Raw genomic sequence first — 17,331 nt, forward strand, 5'->3', positions numbered from 1 at the left:
TAATTCTTTTAAATATATAAATGTATACCCATATACACAACAGGTAGTAATTTCTACAGTAATTAGAGTTGGTGAAAAGTCCTTAACAACTCTATACACATTCTAAAAGTAGGCATGTGCCAAATAAAAGTATGCAGCTAAACTAGTTGTGTAATAACTGAAGGCTTATTTTAAGCAAAACACATTCAGAATCACATATTTTCAACCTAGATAAAGTTGCAAAATTCAAAATACAGCGCTTTTAACGTTCTAAGGCTCTATGTCTTTGAAAAACTATCTCTGCTATTTCGAAACTGCTTCTCGAAGGCAAAGGGTATAAAAATATATAAAGGGTTATTGGGAAATTATGTCCTTTAGGAACGCTAAACACTCAGCATGTATAACCAGCAAATTTAAAAGTCAATTGAGTCATTAGGGAAATGCAAATTAAAGCCACAATGAGATACTACCTAACAACCACTAAAATTGCCGTAATAAAAAAAACAATAACAAGTGTCAGTGAGGATATTGAGAAATTGTAACATTCATACACTGTTGGTGAGAATGTAAAATGGTGCAACAACTTTGGAAAACAGCTTGGAAATTTCTTAAACCATTAAACATAAACTTACCATACAACCTAGTGGTTCCACTCCTAGGAATCTACACAAGAGAAATGAAAACATGCCCACACAAAGCCTCGTATGTGAATGTTCACAGCAGCATCATTCATAACTGGTAAAGATGGGAAACAACCCAAAAGTCCATCATGGAATACTATCCAGCAATAAAAAGGAATAAAATACTGATACATCCTACAATATGAATAAACTTCAAGAACATACAAAGTAAAAGAAGCCAAAAGCAAAAAACTATACATTCCATTTACGTAAAATATTCAGAAAAAGCAACAAAATAAGTTTCTAACAACATCACCTTTTACTGAGCACCAATATATTCCATTACTTTGTATTTTAAAGCAAAAGCTTATTGGCAAACTTCAACATCAGTGACTATCACTTTGAATTATATTTCAAAATTTTACTTGATGCAGTTTTAACAAAGTATGATTATAATAGTTATGAGCACATTAGTGCTCAGGATTTATCTAGTTTATACGCATTCAATGCTTTTTAAATCTTTCTCTTGCTACTTGACTTTGGTCTATTTTAATTACCAATTAAGTACCCCCACTCAAAACAGGCAAGGCAGGGGAGCATAACTGTCAAATTCTGTAGTACAACAAATGGTGGTGATGAATGTTTAAATAACAAAATACTTTTTTAAACTACGCGTTCCAGTGATCCATGAGTAACCAAGACTTGGTGATAAAAAAGAAGATTCATTCTAATTTCTCCCAGTTCCCTTAAGGAACTCAGAAAAAGATACTGTGTACCAAGGACTAGAGAAATAAGAATTGGTAACAGACTGCCTACTAAAAGCATATGTCTTTAGGAAAGTTTATTTTCTTCTTTTTTTTATTTTTTATTTTTTATTTATTTATTCGACAGAGATAGAGACAGCCAGCGAGAAAAGGAACACAAGCAGGGGGAGCGGGAGAGGAAGAAGCAGGCTCATAGTGGAGGAGCCTGATGTGGGGCTTGATCCCATAACGCTGGGATCACGCCCTGAGCTGAAGGCAGACGCCCAACCGCTGTGCCACCCAGCGGTTTATTTTCTTCTAAACTCTACATTTGTTCTGTCAATAAAATGACATTTTGTTTTTAGGTTAGTATCCAGAGGCTTTCTGGTGATTACAGAGTTTTAAAGGCCTCAAATTATATCTGAATTGCAAGGTTAAGAGTCAAAAAAAAGAAAGAGGTTACAGAAGAGTCAGAAAATGTAAATCAATCTCCTGAGTCAGAACACTAACAAAATACTACTTAGTCCAGGAAATAGGTATTTTGTAAAATAAAATGTTTTCATGTATTACATGCTTTTTCTGTGAAGCTGGTTAGTACCATGCATTTTAAACTGTAACATTGAGATTCAACAAAGATAAAGTAGGGAATCTTAAAAGATATATTCTAACACTATAATTAGAAAACATAACAAATGGTGCTCAAAATGAACAAGTTAAATGTGCTTCTATATCAACCTTAACTGCAAAACTGAAGACAACCTCAGGTATTCCAAGATAGAACAAATATGCTCATGAGAGGGGCGCAAAAGAATCCACTGGGGTGCACCTTAGATTTACTTTTTATTTCACCTTTTTTACATAATTGTTGTATAAGGTACATAACATATTAGAAGTATATAATTTATAAGGAAATGGACTCTGGGTTATGTACTCAACATTTTATTACTTTTAAGATGTGTAACCAAAAGCCACTCTTGTAAAGAATGGACTGACTGGGGTTACTATTATGTCACATTAGAGTTAAGTAGTCCCATTTTTCCATTACTCTGTGATAACTTTGTACTGAAAGAAGCAGCTCCGATACTTTATAGAAATAATTATTATTACCAAGGGCAAACCTTTATAGTTTACAAAGTCCTTTACAGTTTACAATGTATTCACATACGCTATCTCATGGAATACCCACAGCCACTTAGTATCATTACTAGTTGATCTGAAATTTTCAGTAAGTTTCTCCAAAGCATTTGTAAACACTAGTTGTATTTATTATTATTATTATTATAAGTAAGCATTAGCTGTGAAGCTAATGAGAGGAGAAAATATTTTAAAGACTTAAAGGTTAATCTACGTAAACTGAAGCACAAAGAAATATGTTTTAGAGGAGTTAATCCTCCACAAAAAAGAAAAAAGTTTGGAAATCACTCAACAAGAATTATATAAGAGGACAGTTAACTCTCTGTCTCTTCCCGATAGCCTTTACCACCTTTATTCGTTATTTTTTAAAGACAAGCTTAGTGTCTTCTCAGCATAAACAAAGAAATGACCACCAGGGAAGTGAGGTTAAAGATTGTGGATTACTCAATTGGAGAAGATTAAGGGTAGATTTAATAACTGACTTTACATATAAGTTCTGCTTTATGGAGGACAGTGACAAGATGTTTTACCAAAATCAAAATAAGCAGATATAAACTGAAGCTGGCAACTGATAAAATTACTATAGAAAAAAAAAAATCATGAAATTTTTCTGAGTGAAAATTCAGAGGAAAACTTAAGGACCTCTATCAAAAGAAATTTTGGTAAAAAGATAGTTTCCTATTAAATGAGATCAGTTAAGTGTACCAAGGATGTTTGTAAGAGATCAAAAGTTTGAATGCAGTTCTTCTGTGTATATCGCTAACTCAACTTCACTAATCTGGTAGCACCCCTCTCAATAAATTAGTGCACTATTATTTACCTTAAAGAAGCTGCTTTCTTTTACCAAATGAGGGACTGATAATGGTTAGGTTATTAGAATTAATAATCTTCATAATGAATGGCAACAGGTAAAATTTAGATCAGAAGTATCAGTGCAGTAGAGGAAATCTAATATGACTGCCATTGTCCAGCAAGTCTGTTACTTTGTTTTAGGTTAAAGACCTATGCTAATTTGTGTTAATGATTTATGTACCAAAGCAATGGGTGAATTTATGAATGATAAAATGATGAAATGCCTAAGAAGCAATAAACCAAAAGTTAAGATTTAAAAGTATAAAAAAAGACATTTTCCCTACTTTGTTACAAATTTGACAATTTTTTAAACACCTAAGGAAATCTGGATATATTACAATTCTAAGAACCAAGAATAACGAGGGCATAAATTCAGGAATAAATCACAACATATTTCAAAGCTTTTGCTGTTTCAATACTTTGGTTAAGAAAGGTTTAATTCTAACATTACCATTGGAGCAGATGGTAGATTTGATGACTGTCCTTCACTGTTCCCTGCATGCTGGGTTAACCCACTAGGAGTTGAAGACTGTGTTATAGGAAGCTGGGTACTGGATGCAGGTTGCTGAGATAATTCTACTTTGTAACTCTTATTTGATCCATCCAATCTGCTACTTCTTTCTATGGCAATCAGGTCACGAATTTTTTGCAGCTGCTCCACTGAAGCTTTTTTAGGGAAGATAAGATGTGTTTCTCCCTGGAATTTATAAAATTGGGAACAATTTTAACCTTTGCTTTATACTGACATTCATATATATATATATCTGTAAAATGAAGTCAATACTATAGAATACATAATATTTTAACAATCATTCTGTTTTCCTACCATTATGGTACTTTTTAAAAAATAGTCAAAGGTAAAAAGTGCCTATGTATGAACGAGGAAGTTAAAAAAATTGGTCTCCTTTGCATATAATGCTTAGCTTATTTGATTGGTTCAAAAGCCATTAGAAAAATATTTTCTTTTAGGAATAATAAGTCACAAAGTCTCATAATTATTATAAAAATGCACATTCCTATCTTCTCTGCAATAGTATATTATACTATTATTCTCTGTGAAATTCCCTATGAAATAATAGTAATTAGAGATGCAGCCATACAAAATGATCCGGGGTCAAGAAGTTATATCTATATAATAACCTCTGAATCTCCTAAACCCAAGACTTTAAAGAATAGCTACAAGATTAAAGAAGTCTGGATATGGGGTCCACTAATTTTCTCAAGAAAACAAAAAGTACAGCCTGATGGTCAATTCAAAACTATGCATTGCTAATAGTAATACAAAGGTGGTCCAAATAAAACAAACAATAAAACTCCCATTCTTCAAGTAGTGATTCATTTAATGAATACCCATAATATAATCAGAGAAGCTTTAAGATACAATAAACATCACAACAAAGTTCACAATGTAAAATAGTCAGCAAATTACAAAACAAAAAAGTTAAATGAAAATATCTTCAATCAAGTTTTAAGGTCTTGAGAAGCAACAGTAATTCCAACTGCATATGAGATAAAATAATTGTTAACGTGCAATAGATAGACTTGTAGATTTTAAGCATTTAAATTAAGCTCCACAACTAAGAATGACCTATTTTCCTGGTGATGGCAGACCTATCAGAATCAAATGACTAACATGACATGAAAATTAATGACATGAAAATTAATCCCATATGAATCCCTTTTAAAAAGCTAGAAGAGGCCATTAAGCTCTACATATTCATTACCCACAATAGCTGTAAAAACAAAACTATCACTTATTGTGTTCATGTGTTCTAGGTGCTATGCTAACATTTTATGTACATTATCTTAAGTAATTCTCACAACCACCCTGAAATGTAGGTATTAGGTTTATCCCTATCCTTTATATGAAATTACAAAAGCTCAGAAAAGTAAAATAATCTGCCTGATGCTACAGAGTAATTGTTGGAGTAAACCTTAATTGTTAAACTATAATTGACTACATCTTAGACTGAAGAGAGACAAAAACTCATAAGCTTGTACTAATAGCTGTAAGTGTTAAGCAAAAAGAAAATATTTCTACAGCTGTGATGATGACACCCATGATTAGCACAAATTGGATCACAATGATTTTCCACCATTAGAAAGGAACCACCTCACATCTCTGATGAGGTTTCTCTTCAGAAACAGGTATCTAGGTTAAAACCAAATGCGGAGGTTTCCCATCTCATACTGTTAGTGAAGCAGCACTAAGAGAGGTAGAAGACACCATGGGCCGAGGTGGAAATCCAGCATAACAGGTATCGGGATCGATGTTCAGTCCATACCTCAGAGAAGGCCTATAAGACAGAGATGCTGCTTGTGCCTTGCTCCCTTCCCTTCTAACTTTTCAGGACCAGTCCTAAAAGAATGTATGATTATGGCTAAAGCGTCTGCACCAAAAAGTTTCATCAACAGCACTGTATTTTCACGAAAAGGACAAAATTACAGGCTTACTGCACTAGACCCAATAACACTTTAGGAAATTAATGAGAATTCTAGTATTTAACAAAATTCTTATTTCTCAACATATTTTTGCTAAGACAATTCTCGCAAACCTGGCTCCTGCCCACCAAACGCTGATAATATCTTCTAGTCACCAAGACAACCAAAACTGCCCTCCTCCGATGGTACCTGGTGAGAACCACTCCACTCAGCAAGCTGGATGAGTCACATATCCACATGGATCCCAGTCTTTCTCAACCTCCTTCTCAAAATTTTCACAAGGAATGTAGCCTCAGAGGCAAGGAGGCCCAAAAGTGCCCAGGATTTTAGTATACACCTGAACATTTTGGGATGGGTCTGAGATTCCTACTTCACCGTAAAGCCTACTGAATTTCTTTCTAATGGTAGACTTCAGTTGCAGTTCCATTGGTTCCTTCTGCAACTTAGCCACACTGATAAAACATTTACTGCAGATGGGTCCTGAGGTGTGAAGTCTAAATTCACTCAGAAACTTGAAGTATAAATTAGTCTGATCAAAACATGTTAATCTTTCCCGAAACCGTTCCTCCATTTGTGTCCAATACTACTGCAAGTCTCAATTTATCTTGTTACCTGGCACTGGGTAACCAACTTTTGGGTCTGCCTGAGATGGATTTTCTAGAATGTGGGATTTTGAGTACTAAACCCAGGACAGCCCCAGGCAAACTGGGATGTTAGTCATCACACCCGGCACTCAAATATTTGTTGAATGAAAAGACAAATATGACTCCACAGAATATGTGATACTTCAAAACTGAGAAATCATACAGTTTCCAGCTGTCATTTACTAAATTTTTCTGTCATTTAACTTGAAAATTGTATTTCCTTGAACAAAATCTGCAATGTTCTCAATTTTGTCTCCTATACTTTTAAGTTCTTTATGTTCAGATGTCTGTAACCAACAAGCAGATAACACCATAATTTATATCTCCAGGCTGACCTCTCCTTTTGAGTTATAGAATCATATATCCAACTGCCTACTTCTTATCTCTACTTGAATGTTTAACAGTGTGTCAGTTATATTTATCCAAAAGAGAAACAGTGATTTCTTCTGACATCTGCTACACTCCAAGATTTTTCAATCTGAATTAATGGTACTTGCATCCACTTAGATGCTCAAACCAAAACCTAGAAGTATCCTTGATTCCTTCCTTTCCCTTGTACCCCACATTCAGTTCTTAAGCAAGTCCTGCAGGCTCTGCTTCAAGTAAAAAGAAAAATCCAGATGCCTCTACTTTTCCCCCATCTCCACTGCTATCAGTCTTTAACTCAACAAATGTTTCCTGAATGCCTCAGTGTATTCTAGGAGCTGGCAACAGGGGGGATAAAAAGACAAAAGGCTCTGCCCTCATGGAACTCATACAAACCATTATTGTTTCTTCGTTAGGCTGATAAAAGCTTTCTAACTGGTCTCCCTGCTTCATCCCTTGCCCCCATCCCAGAACATTCAGAACATCCTTTTTACAACAGCTAAAGTAATCTTTTAAATATTCTATCCTGCCTAAAACCTTCCTATGGTTCCCATCTCACTTAGAATGAAGTCCAAGTCTTTATCACGGTCCTCAAAACCCCACACCCTGGATTCTGCTGGCCTGTGTAGCTCCTTTCTGTGCCAAAGCTAATTCTACTAGAAGTCCGCTGCACACATGAATCCTTCTGTTTGAAGTACTCTTACCTGAGGGATCAGGTACCTGAAATGCTTTTCTTCATTTAGGTCCCAGCTCAAATATTATCTCCTGAAAGGCCTTCCCTGACCACTCATTCTTCCCTGACCACTCATTCTTACGTAGCTGCTCCCTCTATAGTTGCTTTTCAGTGTATTACCACTCCTTATTTTCTTCTTTGCACTCATCTTTGCTTTCATGTCTACGGTTTGTCTAACCTATCAGAACCAGGCTCACTGTGAAATGGGATCTATTTCTCCAGTTCACTACTATACCCTTCAGGGCCTAGAACAGAATATGGGGAGAAAAGCAGAGAGGCAGGAAGGAAAGTACTTCTTATGGCAACTCAGTATATCTCTTTAACAACTTCTACAGCCTTGACAATTCTGACTGCTATGGACTACCGTGTATCCACAACCTGGTTCAACTTCTTTCAATATTCCATAAACTAGAAATGGTTAAACATATATACATAAAGAAAACTGACAATACTGATAACTACTTTCATTGTGTCATAAAATTAAGCTATGCCACAAGATTCCAGAAGATGAAAACACCAAACTTTTATTTTGACTAAAAAACAAAAAAAACATACTGAGATTCTTCTTTTCTGTCACAGAAGAAATCTCTTACATGTGGCAACTGAACTCAGCTATTCTGCATTTACTCTTTTCATTTCTTATTGGAGACAAGTGGTTAGACCCTACTAGTATTCATGTGCACTTACAAATCAGATTTTTGCTAAAAGTCTAAAATGACCCACAATTTGGTCTTTGGATTGTATGTCTGACCTCCCTGTTCTAAAGGATTAAAACTTGTAAGAATGTTCCCTGTAGGAGAGTTGTTATATTTTACTGTGATTTTAAAATATATTTACTGTGACTTTTAAAAGTCTAACAGGTGAAGAAGCAAGTAGTTCCACAGATTTCCAAAATGATACATTAATCTAAAAATATTATCTTATTTAGATAATTATCCATCAACATTATAATAAATTCTTTATACGTGAACTGGGTAGAAGAAACCCTTTAACTTACCTCTTCAAAGCCCATTTCAAATAAACATTCAACGGCTCCTCTGACAGGTAAGAGTCTAGTAGAAAAAGCTGTGTTTCCAATCCGGATAGATCTATATTTTTCATCATTAGGGTTCCTGATTTAAATAAAGAAAGTTTGATTATATATAACAATTTATACTTTCCACAGTGTTTTTGCATTCCTTTTTACCTTTTATATTGGCTACACCATTACAAGGTAGTATAGTTCCCAACTTCAAAGAAAGAGAAAGCACAGTCGGGAAAAATGGCCTGATTCTGTGATTCTTACCTCAGTATACATTTATTACCACCTTATTGTTTAATTTCATAGCTAATAATATGAATGCTTCCATAAGGGAAATCCATGCGACATTTTAATTCTACGCTGTTAAAGCCACGTACCTTTATGAGTTTTTAGGTTGCTAAGAAAAAAATCTAGGTAAGCTCCAGACATGGGCGCAGGTTTTGCCTATTTTGTTCTGATGGATCTCAATCATCGAGAATGGTGCCTGATGCACAGATGGTAGTTAATAAATACTTGTGAAATGAATGACTAAAAGAAACTAAGAAGCTATATAAAAATGGATCACAGTTCCTCAAAGACTTTACCTCTGACAAATACAAACCCAGGTATACCTTAAAGTCACTTGATTTTCTTTCCTCCCTAGACCAATGATTGTTTTTACTCTTAAGTAAAGATATATTTTTGTCACAGCCAAATTTTTTTTTTACCATGATTAAAATTTTGAATAGCATACATGGGATGAGACCAGCTTTGTGAAAAGTTTTGAGATTTTTAATAATCCTGATAAATCAGAAAGGCTGTTTAAAAAAAAAACAGAAAAAAATACAAGATTAAGATAATCACAGTATTGGGAGCCTGGGTGGGAGAGTCAGTTAAGCATCTGCCTTTGGCTCAGGTCATCATGCTGGGGTCCTGGGATCGAGCCCCAGGTAGGGCTTCTCCCTCTCCCTGTGCACCTCCTTTCTGCTCATGTTCTCTCAAATAAATAAATAAATAAAATTTTAAAAAAGGTAATCACAGTATTACACTCAAAAGACCTTCAAAACATAATTTAGGATGATGAGATTTTTAAAAAATTTTATTTATTTGTCAGAGAGAGACAGAGCACACGCATAAGCAGGGGGAATGGCAGTCACAGGGAGAAGCAGACTCCCCACCGAGCAAGGAGCCTGCTGCAGGACTCAATCCCAAGACCCTGGGATCATGACCTGAGCCAAAGGCAGACACTTAGCCGAACGAGCCACCCTGGCATCCTGATGAGATTTCATATCTGATACGAATTCCCTTACAAAAGTAGTGGCTTTCATTAGCACTATTTTAAGACGGATTCGGAGGCTGTGTCAGGGGTCCATCGATGGGAGTGCCAAGGCCATCTGCTTGGGGTATGGAATGGGAATAGTGGACAATGCTATCAACTGTTAGCAACTCATTAACCATTTCTGTCCTAATTGAACTTTGGAAATTTCAACATATTTCACATTTGTTTTCCATCAAACAACTCTCTATTGCCAAAATGTCATAAATACATGAATCCTCTTTAAACTTCTCCTTAATTTCAAAAATTATACAAGTTTATTACAGATTATTCAGAGATAAAGCTCTAAAATAGTGTTATTCAAAATGTCCATAGACTGGTGCCCATCTATAAACTCCTTGCTAGTCATTCATGAGAAGTGCTGAAATTAAGACTACTCAGCAATTTTTCTAACAATTTGATATGCCATGAAATTTTTATTGTACTTTACAAAGTTATAGATCCACAAAAAACTGGAAAAAAAGAAAAAAAACACTGTTCTTCAATACGGGTCTTTTGAGCATCACAGGTGGTTAAAAAAGACAATAATAAACGCTCTACTCTTTTATTCTGTGTATTAAATGAGTTTCTCAACCTTGGTATTATTGACATTTGAGGTCTTTGTTGTAGGGGACTGCCCTGAGCACTGCAAGATATTCAGCATCTCTGGCTTTTATGCCACAATATAAGTGTGCCTCGTTTTCTTACCATGAAAACAAAAAACATTAACCTATACGATACTCCTACATTTATCAAGGCCAGTTATAGATAAACGAAGCATCTTTTCGTGATATTCAACACATTTCACAGGGTCATAAACATCAGTACCACCGGGATGATATAATCTACTGGTGCAAAGCTGCCTGATTTTTTTTAACCTATTTTTCCCCAATAGCTTCCAGATTTTTACATGATCAAAAGTCTTTCTCTGGCTTTAATTTTCTAGTTTTTCCTCTTTCACCACTGTTTAAAAATTCTTATAAAACCTAGACTAGTTGATCTGATACAGCTTATTATTTTGATACATGTTTCAAAGTAATTCTTGATATAGCTTTTCGGCTCCAGTCTAGTCAGCAATTTTCTATCTTTTAACATCTATGGGCCTCACATACCATTATCTGTTTTTCTCCCTAAAAACATAATGCAAACAAAAACAAATCAAAAAGACCAACAGTAATGTCCAGTTACCCAAATCCTATCTTCCTCTTTTTAAATGTTTTTTTTTTAAAGATTTTATTTATTCATTTGACAGAGAGAGACAGCCAGCGAGAGGGAACACAAGCAGGGGGAGTAGGAGAGGAAGAAGCAGGCTCCTAGTGGAGAAGCCTGATGTGGGGCTCGATCCCAGAACGCCAGGATCACGCCCTGAGCCGAAGGCAGACACTTAACGATGCACCACCCAAGCGCCCCATGCACCACCCAGGCGCCTCCCTCTTTTTAAATATGTTGAGCACATCAGCCATAGCACTGAACACACAATAGTGCCAAAAGTTCATCCTGAAGCCCTCAAAGGCTTAGAGAACTTGCCATAAAGACACTAGAGCTCATATCCAGCAGATCCCATTTCCTGCCCTTGGAAAAGTACCAAACAAACATTTCCTAAATCTCTAGCTTCATGCCAGCATACCCACCACCCTTGAACTCCTTACTATTCTCCTTATCTTGCAGTGTCTGAAGTACCCCTAGGGATCACCTTTATTTTTGCTTCATTTTCTTCTTCCATTAACTTAATTTCCTCTGCAGACTTTTCTCAAATATTTTTTGCTGTAATTCTTCATTGTGTTTTTTCTACCTCTGCTGACCCTTAACTATTCCTGCAACTTGTAATATTTATCTTGCTTGTTTGCAATCATTTAGCACCTTCGCTTTTTTTTTCTTGGTTGTTTGTTGGATGATGTTGGAAGAATGGGATCTTGAAAGGGCAGCAAAGTGTCCCACACCTCACTCACCATCACTTTGAACATACTTTGGTGTCTTCCTAGCTGTCTTACCCCCTCGCTGTCTTTGTTTTTACAACTGAATGGTAGAAAAAAGTCATGCTTTTCACCCTGAAAGTCATAATTATGCAAATAATGAATCATGGAACACTACATCAAAAACTAAGGATATACTGTATGGTGACTAACATAATAAAAAATTATTATAAAAAATAATCGACCATGTATTTAAGATCTTAAGACACACTGGGGCACCTGGGTGGCTCAGTCAGTTGAGGGTCCAGCTCTTGGTTTCAGCTCAGGTCATGATCTCGGGATCATGGGATCAAGCCCCATGTCCGGCTCTGTGCTCAGCACGGGGTCTGCTTGGGATTCTTTCCCTGTTCCTCTCCCCCTTTGAATCCCACCCCCTTGCCCTCTGCTCTCTGAAATAAAAAAATAAAATCTTAAAAAAAAAAGATTTTTTTTCCTCAAGATTTTATTTATTTGAGAGAGAGAGCACACAGGCAGGGGGAATAGCAGAGGGGGAGGGAGAAACAGGCTCCCCGCTGAGTAGGGAGCCTGATGCGGCTCGATCCAAGGACCCTGGGATCATGACCTGAGCCAAAGGCATCAGGAGCCCCCAAAAAGATCTTAAGATATGTTAACAGTAGGTCTCCCACTGAGGTCACCAACTCAGAAAAAAAGAAAAACTTAAATGTTTCTATCTCAGAATTTCAGAAATGCTGGTAATTAAATGTATCTAACCAATTACTAGCCCTCTACCTCTTTAGGATGCATAATCTCAGAAAGGTTTACATAAATGGAAATTTAGTACACGAGAAATCCTATAATCTTGTATTTTTATTACTAATCACAAAAGTCAGTTTGTAGGCCATTTAAAAAATATTTCTAGGCCTTCTGAAAATCTACTATTCTGAGATACATGTACATTTTTCAAAAACATCTTTAGAACCATCTGGGAACCATCTCTAGCTCTAACTCTACCATTCTATGTAGCTGACAAAAAGGGAAACATACACAAAATCTAGCTTGTTCAACATGAAAAACTGAATAATGGTAACAATAGACAACATATGTATCTTCATTTCTCTTTTGCAACAATCGTATAATGCAGGCATTTTTCTTTCCTCTTAAAAATGAGGAAACTGAAAAAAAATGAGGAAATTGAAACCCAGAGACTTTACATAAATTGCCTATAACCATATTCTTAGGAAATGATTGACTGGGATATAAACCCACTGGTCTGATTACAAAGCTTACATACTCTCCACCATACAATATGCCAACAAGCTCACCAATCCTCAATTAACTACCCTCTCTCAATTTCTCCAGTTGTCAACAGTCACGCAGATTAGAAATCTGAAGTTATTTGGGTTATTTTGTCTCCTCTCATTACCAGCTCTACTCCTTGCTTTCAGTCATCAAGAACTGCCAATCCCTGTCTCCGATAGTTCTTTCTCCATTCTATCCCCAGTTATGCTTATGATTACTGTAATAGTTTCACAAATGAAACCTATGCCTTGTGTCTTCACACATCATTATTCTTCATGAAACTCCTTCATGTTTCTCTTTGACTCTAGAAAGTACAATCATTTTCTCTTGCCTCTTATGTCAAATATATGTTCTCTGCTATTCCATGAACCCATCCCATCTTATCAAACCTCCGTTCTCAAAACTATTCTACACTAGGTCCCTCTATCATCTCCACACATAAACATGTAACTGCTTGAACACTATCTTCCAACTGTTCTCTAGATTTTATGTTGTGGCTATTTTCCATACTTGTGTCTTTCTCCTAAACATATTTATTTTCTTCGAAGAAACCACTTTCTATTCTTGGCCCTTGGCACTTTGTAACCAGTAACTCTGTGCAGTTTTCAAAAGAAATTAGTGGAACATCAAACATATTTTTTAAAGAACAGAGCAAATTATCTAAGGAACACATGTGGAATGCTAGTCAAACTATTATAAATTTTGCAAAGTAGATATTATTGAGGACAGCTCATCTTTATCTAGAAGTCAGTGAACTGAAAAAAAAAGTAAAAAGTTCAAACCCATAGCATATAGTGCATGCAAATTAGCTTATGTTTTATTCTATAATTTCACTAGCTTTATGTCTCTTAGTTGGGGAAAAGGTAAACATCACCTGAAGCAGAAATCTGAAATGTAATCAAAGGTATTATCTTCACTTGAGTGCAGTGACAAGTATTGCTGTTAAAAAAACAAAACAAAACCTACTAATAAAATTCTTATTTCAGCACTCATTTCATAAAACACTATGTCAAACCCTAAGGTAGGAACAAGATATACCAAGATAACATCCCTGATACAGTCCCTTATCTCTAACACTGATCAATTTCCCAAGACAACAAAAGGAACAGAAACCTTGGTTTTCTCTACTCTTAAATAAGTCAGATTAACGGTTCTGTAAGGTAGTGTAGCTAGAGATCAAGAAGAGTTCAGGGGCTTTTCTGTTAAGAGGTTAACAAGTCACTGGACTTAGAAGTGGAAGAAAGTGTTTTCTAACTTCCTGAAGGCTAAAGGAGTTTTAATTCTAATATAAGAGCGGGGACTAATACTGTTATAAGCATACCTCTGAGATATTATAGGTTTGGGTCTAGACCACTGTAATTAAGTGAAAATTACACTAAAGCAAGTCAAATGAATTTTTAAAATTTCCCACTGCATATAAAAGTCATGTTTATACCATACTGTAGTCTATTAAGTGTTTAATAGCATGTTTTAAAAAATTGTACATACCTTAAACATACTTTAACGCTAAAAATGCTAACTACCAAATGAATTTTCAGGAGTTGTAATCTTTTTGCTGGTGGAGGGTTTGCCTCAATGCTGACGGTTGCTAAAGGTTGGTGTGGTATGGCAATTTCTTAAAACAAGACAAAAAAGTTTGCCACATCAATTGACTCTTTTTTTTTCATGAACAATTTCTCTGTAGCATGCAATGCTATTTGATAGAACATCTTTCAAAATTGGAGTCAATCCCCTCAAACCCTGCTGCTGCTTTATCAACAAAGTTTGTTATATTTTAATTTTTTTGTTGTCATTTCAACAATCCTCACAGCATCTTCACCAGTAGATTCCATCTGAAGAAACCACTTCCTTTGCTAATCCATAAAAAGCAACTTCTCATCCATGAAAGTTTTATCATGAGATTGCAGCAATTTAGCTACAACTATATCTGTATGCTCCACCTCTAACTCGAGTTCTCTTGCTGTTTCCACCACATCTGCAGTCCCCTCCTCCACTGAAGGCTTGAATCCCTGAAAGTCATCCATGAGGGCTGGAATCAATTTCTTCTGAACTCCTATGAATGTTGATATTCTGACCTCCCTCCATGAACCACAAATGTTAATGGCATCTAGAATGGTGAATCCTTTCCAAAAGGTTTTCAGCTTACTTTGCCCAGATCCATCAGAGGAATTACTATCTATGGCAGCTATAGCTCTATAAAATGTAATTGTTAAAATAAAAGACTCCAAAGCCCAAAGGACTCCCTGATCCATGCGCTGCAGCATGGATGCTGTGTTAGCAGTCATGAAAACAACATTATGTCATTGTACATTTCCATCATAGCTCTTAGGTGACCAGGCGCATTGTCAATGAGCAATATTTTGAAAGGAATCTTTTTTTCCTGAACAAGTCTCAACAGTGGACTTAAAATATTCAGTAAATTGCATAGCAAACAGATGTGCTATCATCCAGGCTTTGTTTCTTCCATTTACAGACCATAGGCCAAGTAGATCTGGCATAATTTTTAAGAGCCCTAGGATTTTCAGCATGGTTAATAAGCACTGACTTCAACTTTGAGTCACCAGCTGTATTAACCCCTAACATAAGAGTCACCCTGTCCTTTGAAGCCAGACTTTGACTTCTCCTCTCTAGCTATGAAATCTTAGATGGCATCTTCTTCCAATAAAAGGCTATTTGGTCTACACTGAAAATCCGTTGTAGTGTAGCCACCTTCATGAATCATCTTAGCTAGGTCTTCTGGATAACTTGAAGCTTCTCATCAGCACTTGCTACTTTACCTTGCTCTTTTGTGTTATGGAGACAGCTTCTTTCCTTAAACCTCAGGAACCAACCTCTGCTAGGGTGCAACTTTTCTTCCTCAACTTCGTCACCTCTCTCAACCTTCAGAGAAGAGGTAGGGCCTTGCTTGGGATTAGGCTTTGGTTTTTAGGAGAATGCTGAGGCTGGCTTCATCCTCTATCTAGATAGACCACTAAAACTTCTTCCATTAGTAGCAATAAGGCTGTTTCGCTTTCTCATCATTTGTGTGTTCACTGGAGTAGCACTTTTAATCTCCTTCAAGAACTTCTCTTTTGCATTTGCAACTTGTCTGTTTGGTACAATAGGCGTAGCTTTTGGGCTATCATGGATTTTGACATGCCCTCCTCACTAAGCTGAATTACTTCCAGTTGTGGATTTAAAGTGAGAGACATGCACCCCTTTCTCTCACTTCAACACTTAGGCCATTGCAGGGTTCTGATTGGCCTAATTTCAATTATTATTGTGTGTCAGGACACAGGGAAAAGAGAGGGACAGGAGAAGGGCCAATGGGTGGAGCAGTCACAATGCACACAGCATTTATAGAGTTTGCCATCTTATGTGGGTACAGTTGGTGCATCCCAAAACACTATTAACATCAAAGATAACTGGCTGAAGGATAAAGAAGATGTGGTGTGTATACATACACACACACAAACACACACACACACACACCAGAATATTACTCAGCCATAAAAAAGAATAAGATCTTGTCATCTGCAATAACACAGATGGACTTAGATGGTATTATGAGAAGAGATGTAAGTCAAACAGAGAAAGGCAAACACTATATGATTTCACTTATATGTGGATAAAAAACCAAAACAAACAAAAAACAGAATCAAACACATAAATACAGAGTACAAATGATGGTTGTAGGGGTGGAGGGGGGAGTGCGGGATGGGCAAAATGGGTGAAGTGTAGTGGGAGACACAGGCTTCCAGTTATAGAATAAGTAAGTCACGGGGGTGGGAGGGGGGCGCCTGACTGGCTCAGTCAGTAGAGCATGTGACTCTTCATCTTGGGGTCATGAGTTCAAGCCCCACACTGGGCACAGAGCTCACTAAAAAAAAAGTCATGGAGATAAACGATACATATAGGGAATATAATTTATGGTATTATAATAGAACTGTATGTGACTGATGGTACCTATACTTATGAGCACAGCATAATGTACAGAGTTGTGGAATCACTATGTTGTACTACTGAAACTAATGTAACATTATGTGTCAAGTATATTTCAATTAAATGAAAGAGCTCACTGATCAGATAACAAATACAACGAAAAAGTTTGAATATTACAAGAATTACCAAAATGTGACAGAGATACAAAGTGAGTTGTTGAAAAAAATGGCACCAATAGACTCGCTCAACAGACAAATCTTTAATTTGTAAAAAAAAAAAACAAAAAAAACACCACAGTATTTGCAAAGCACAATAAAGTGAAGAGCAATAAAACAAGGCATAACTGTAATTAAACTAACAAGGGTAGCTT

At 36.2% G+C, this 17,331-nt stretch overlaps 1 protein-coding gene across 2 annotated transcripts in view; it reads right to left on the reverse strand.

Annotated features, from left to right (window-relative positions):
- NGLY1 (N-glycanase 1) overlaps positions 1-17,331 on the reverse strand; it is a 55,524-nt gene that overhangs the window by 36,233 nt on the left and 1,960 nt on the right. For both annotated transcript variants that reach the window (XM_026496890.4, XM_026496891.4), the window contains exons 2-3: positions 8,511-8,625; positions 3,780-4,025 (exon numbers count right to left, since the gene is read on the reverse strand). In XM_026496890.4, coding sequence (XP_026352675.3) covers positions 3,780-4,025; positions 8,511-8,625 — 361 coding nt within the window. The remainder of the gene's footprint in view (positions 1-3,779; positions 4,026-8,510; positions 8,626-17,331) is intronic.

Source organism: Ursus arctos, unplaced genomic scaffold (assembly GCF_023065955.2).
Source record: "Ursus arctos isolate Adak ecotype North America unplaced genomic scaffold, UrsArc2.0 scaffold_20, whole genome shotgun sequence".
Lineage (NCBI taxonomy): Eukaryota > Metazoa > Chordata > Mammalia > Carnivora > Ursidae > Ursus > Ursus arctos.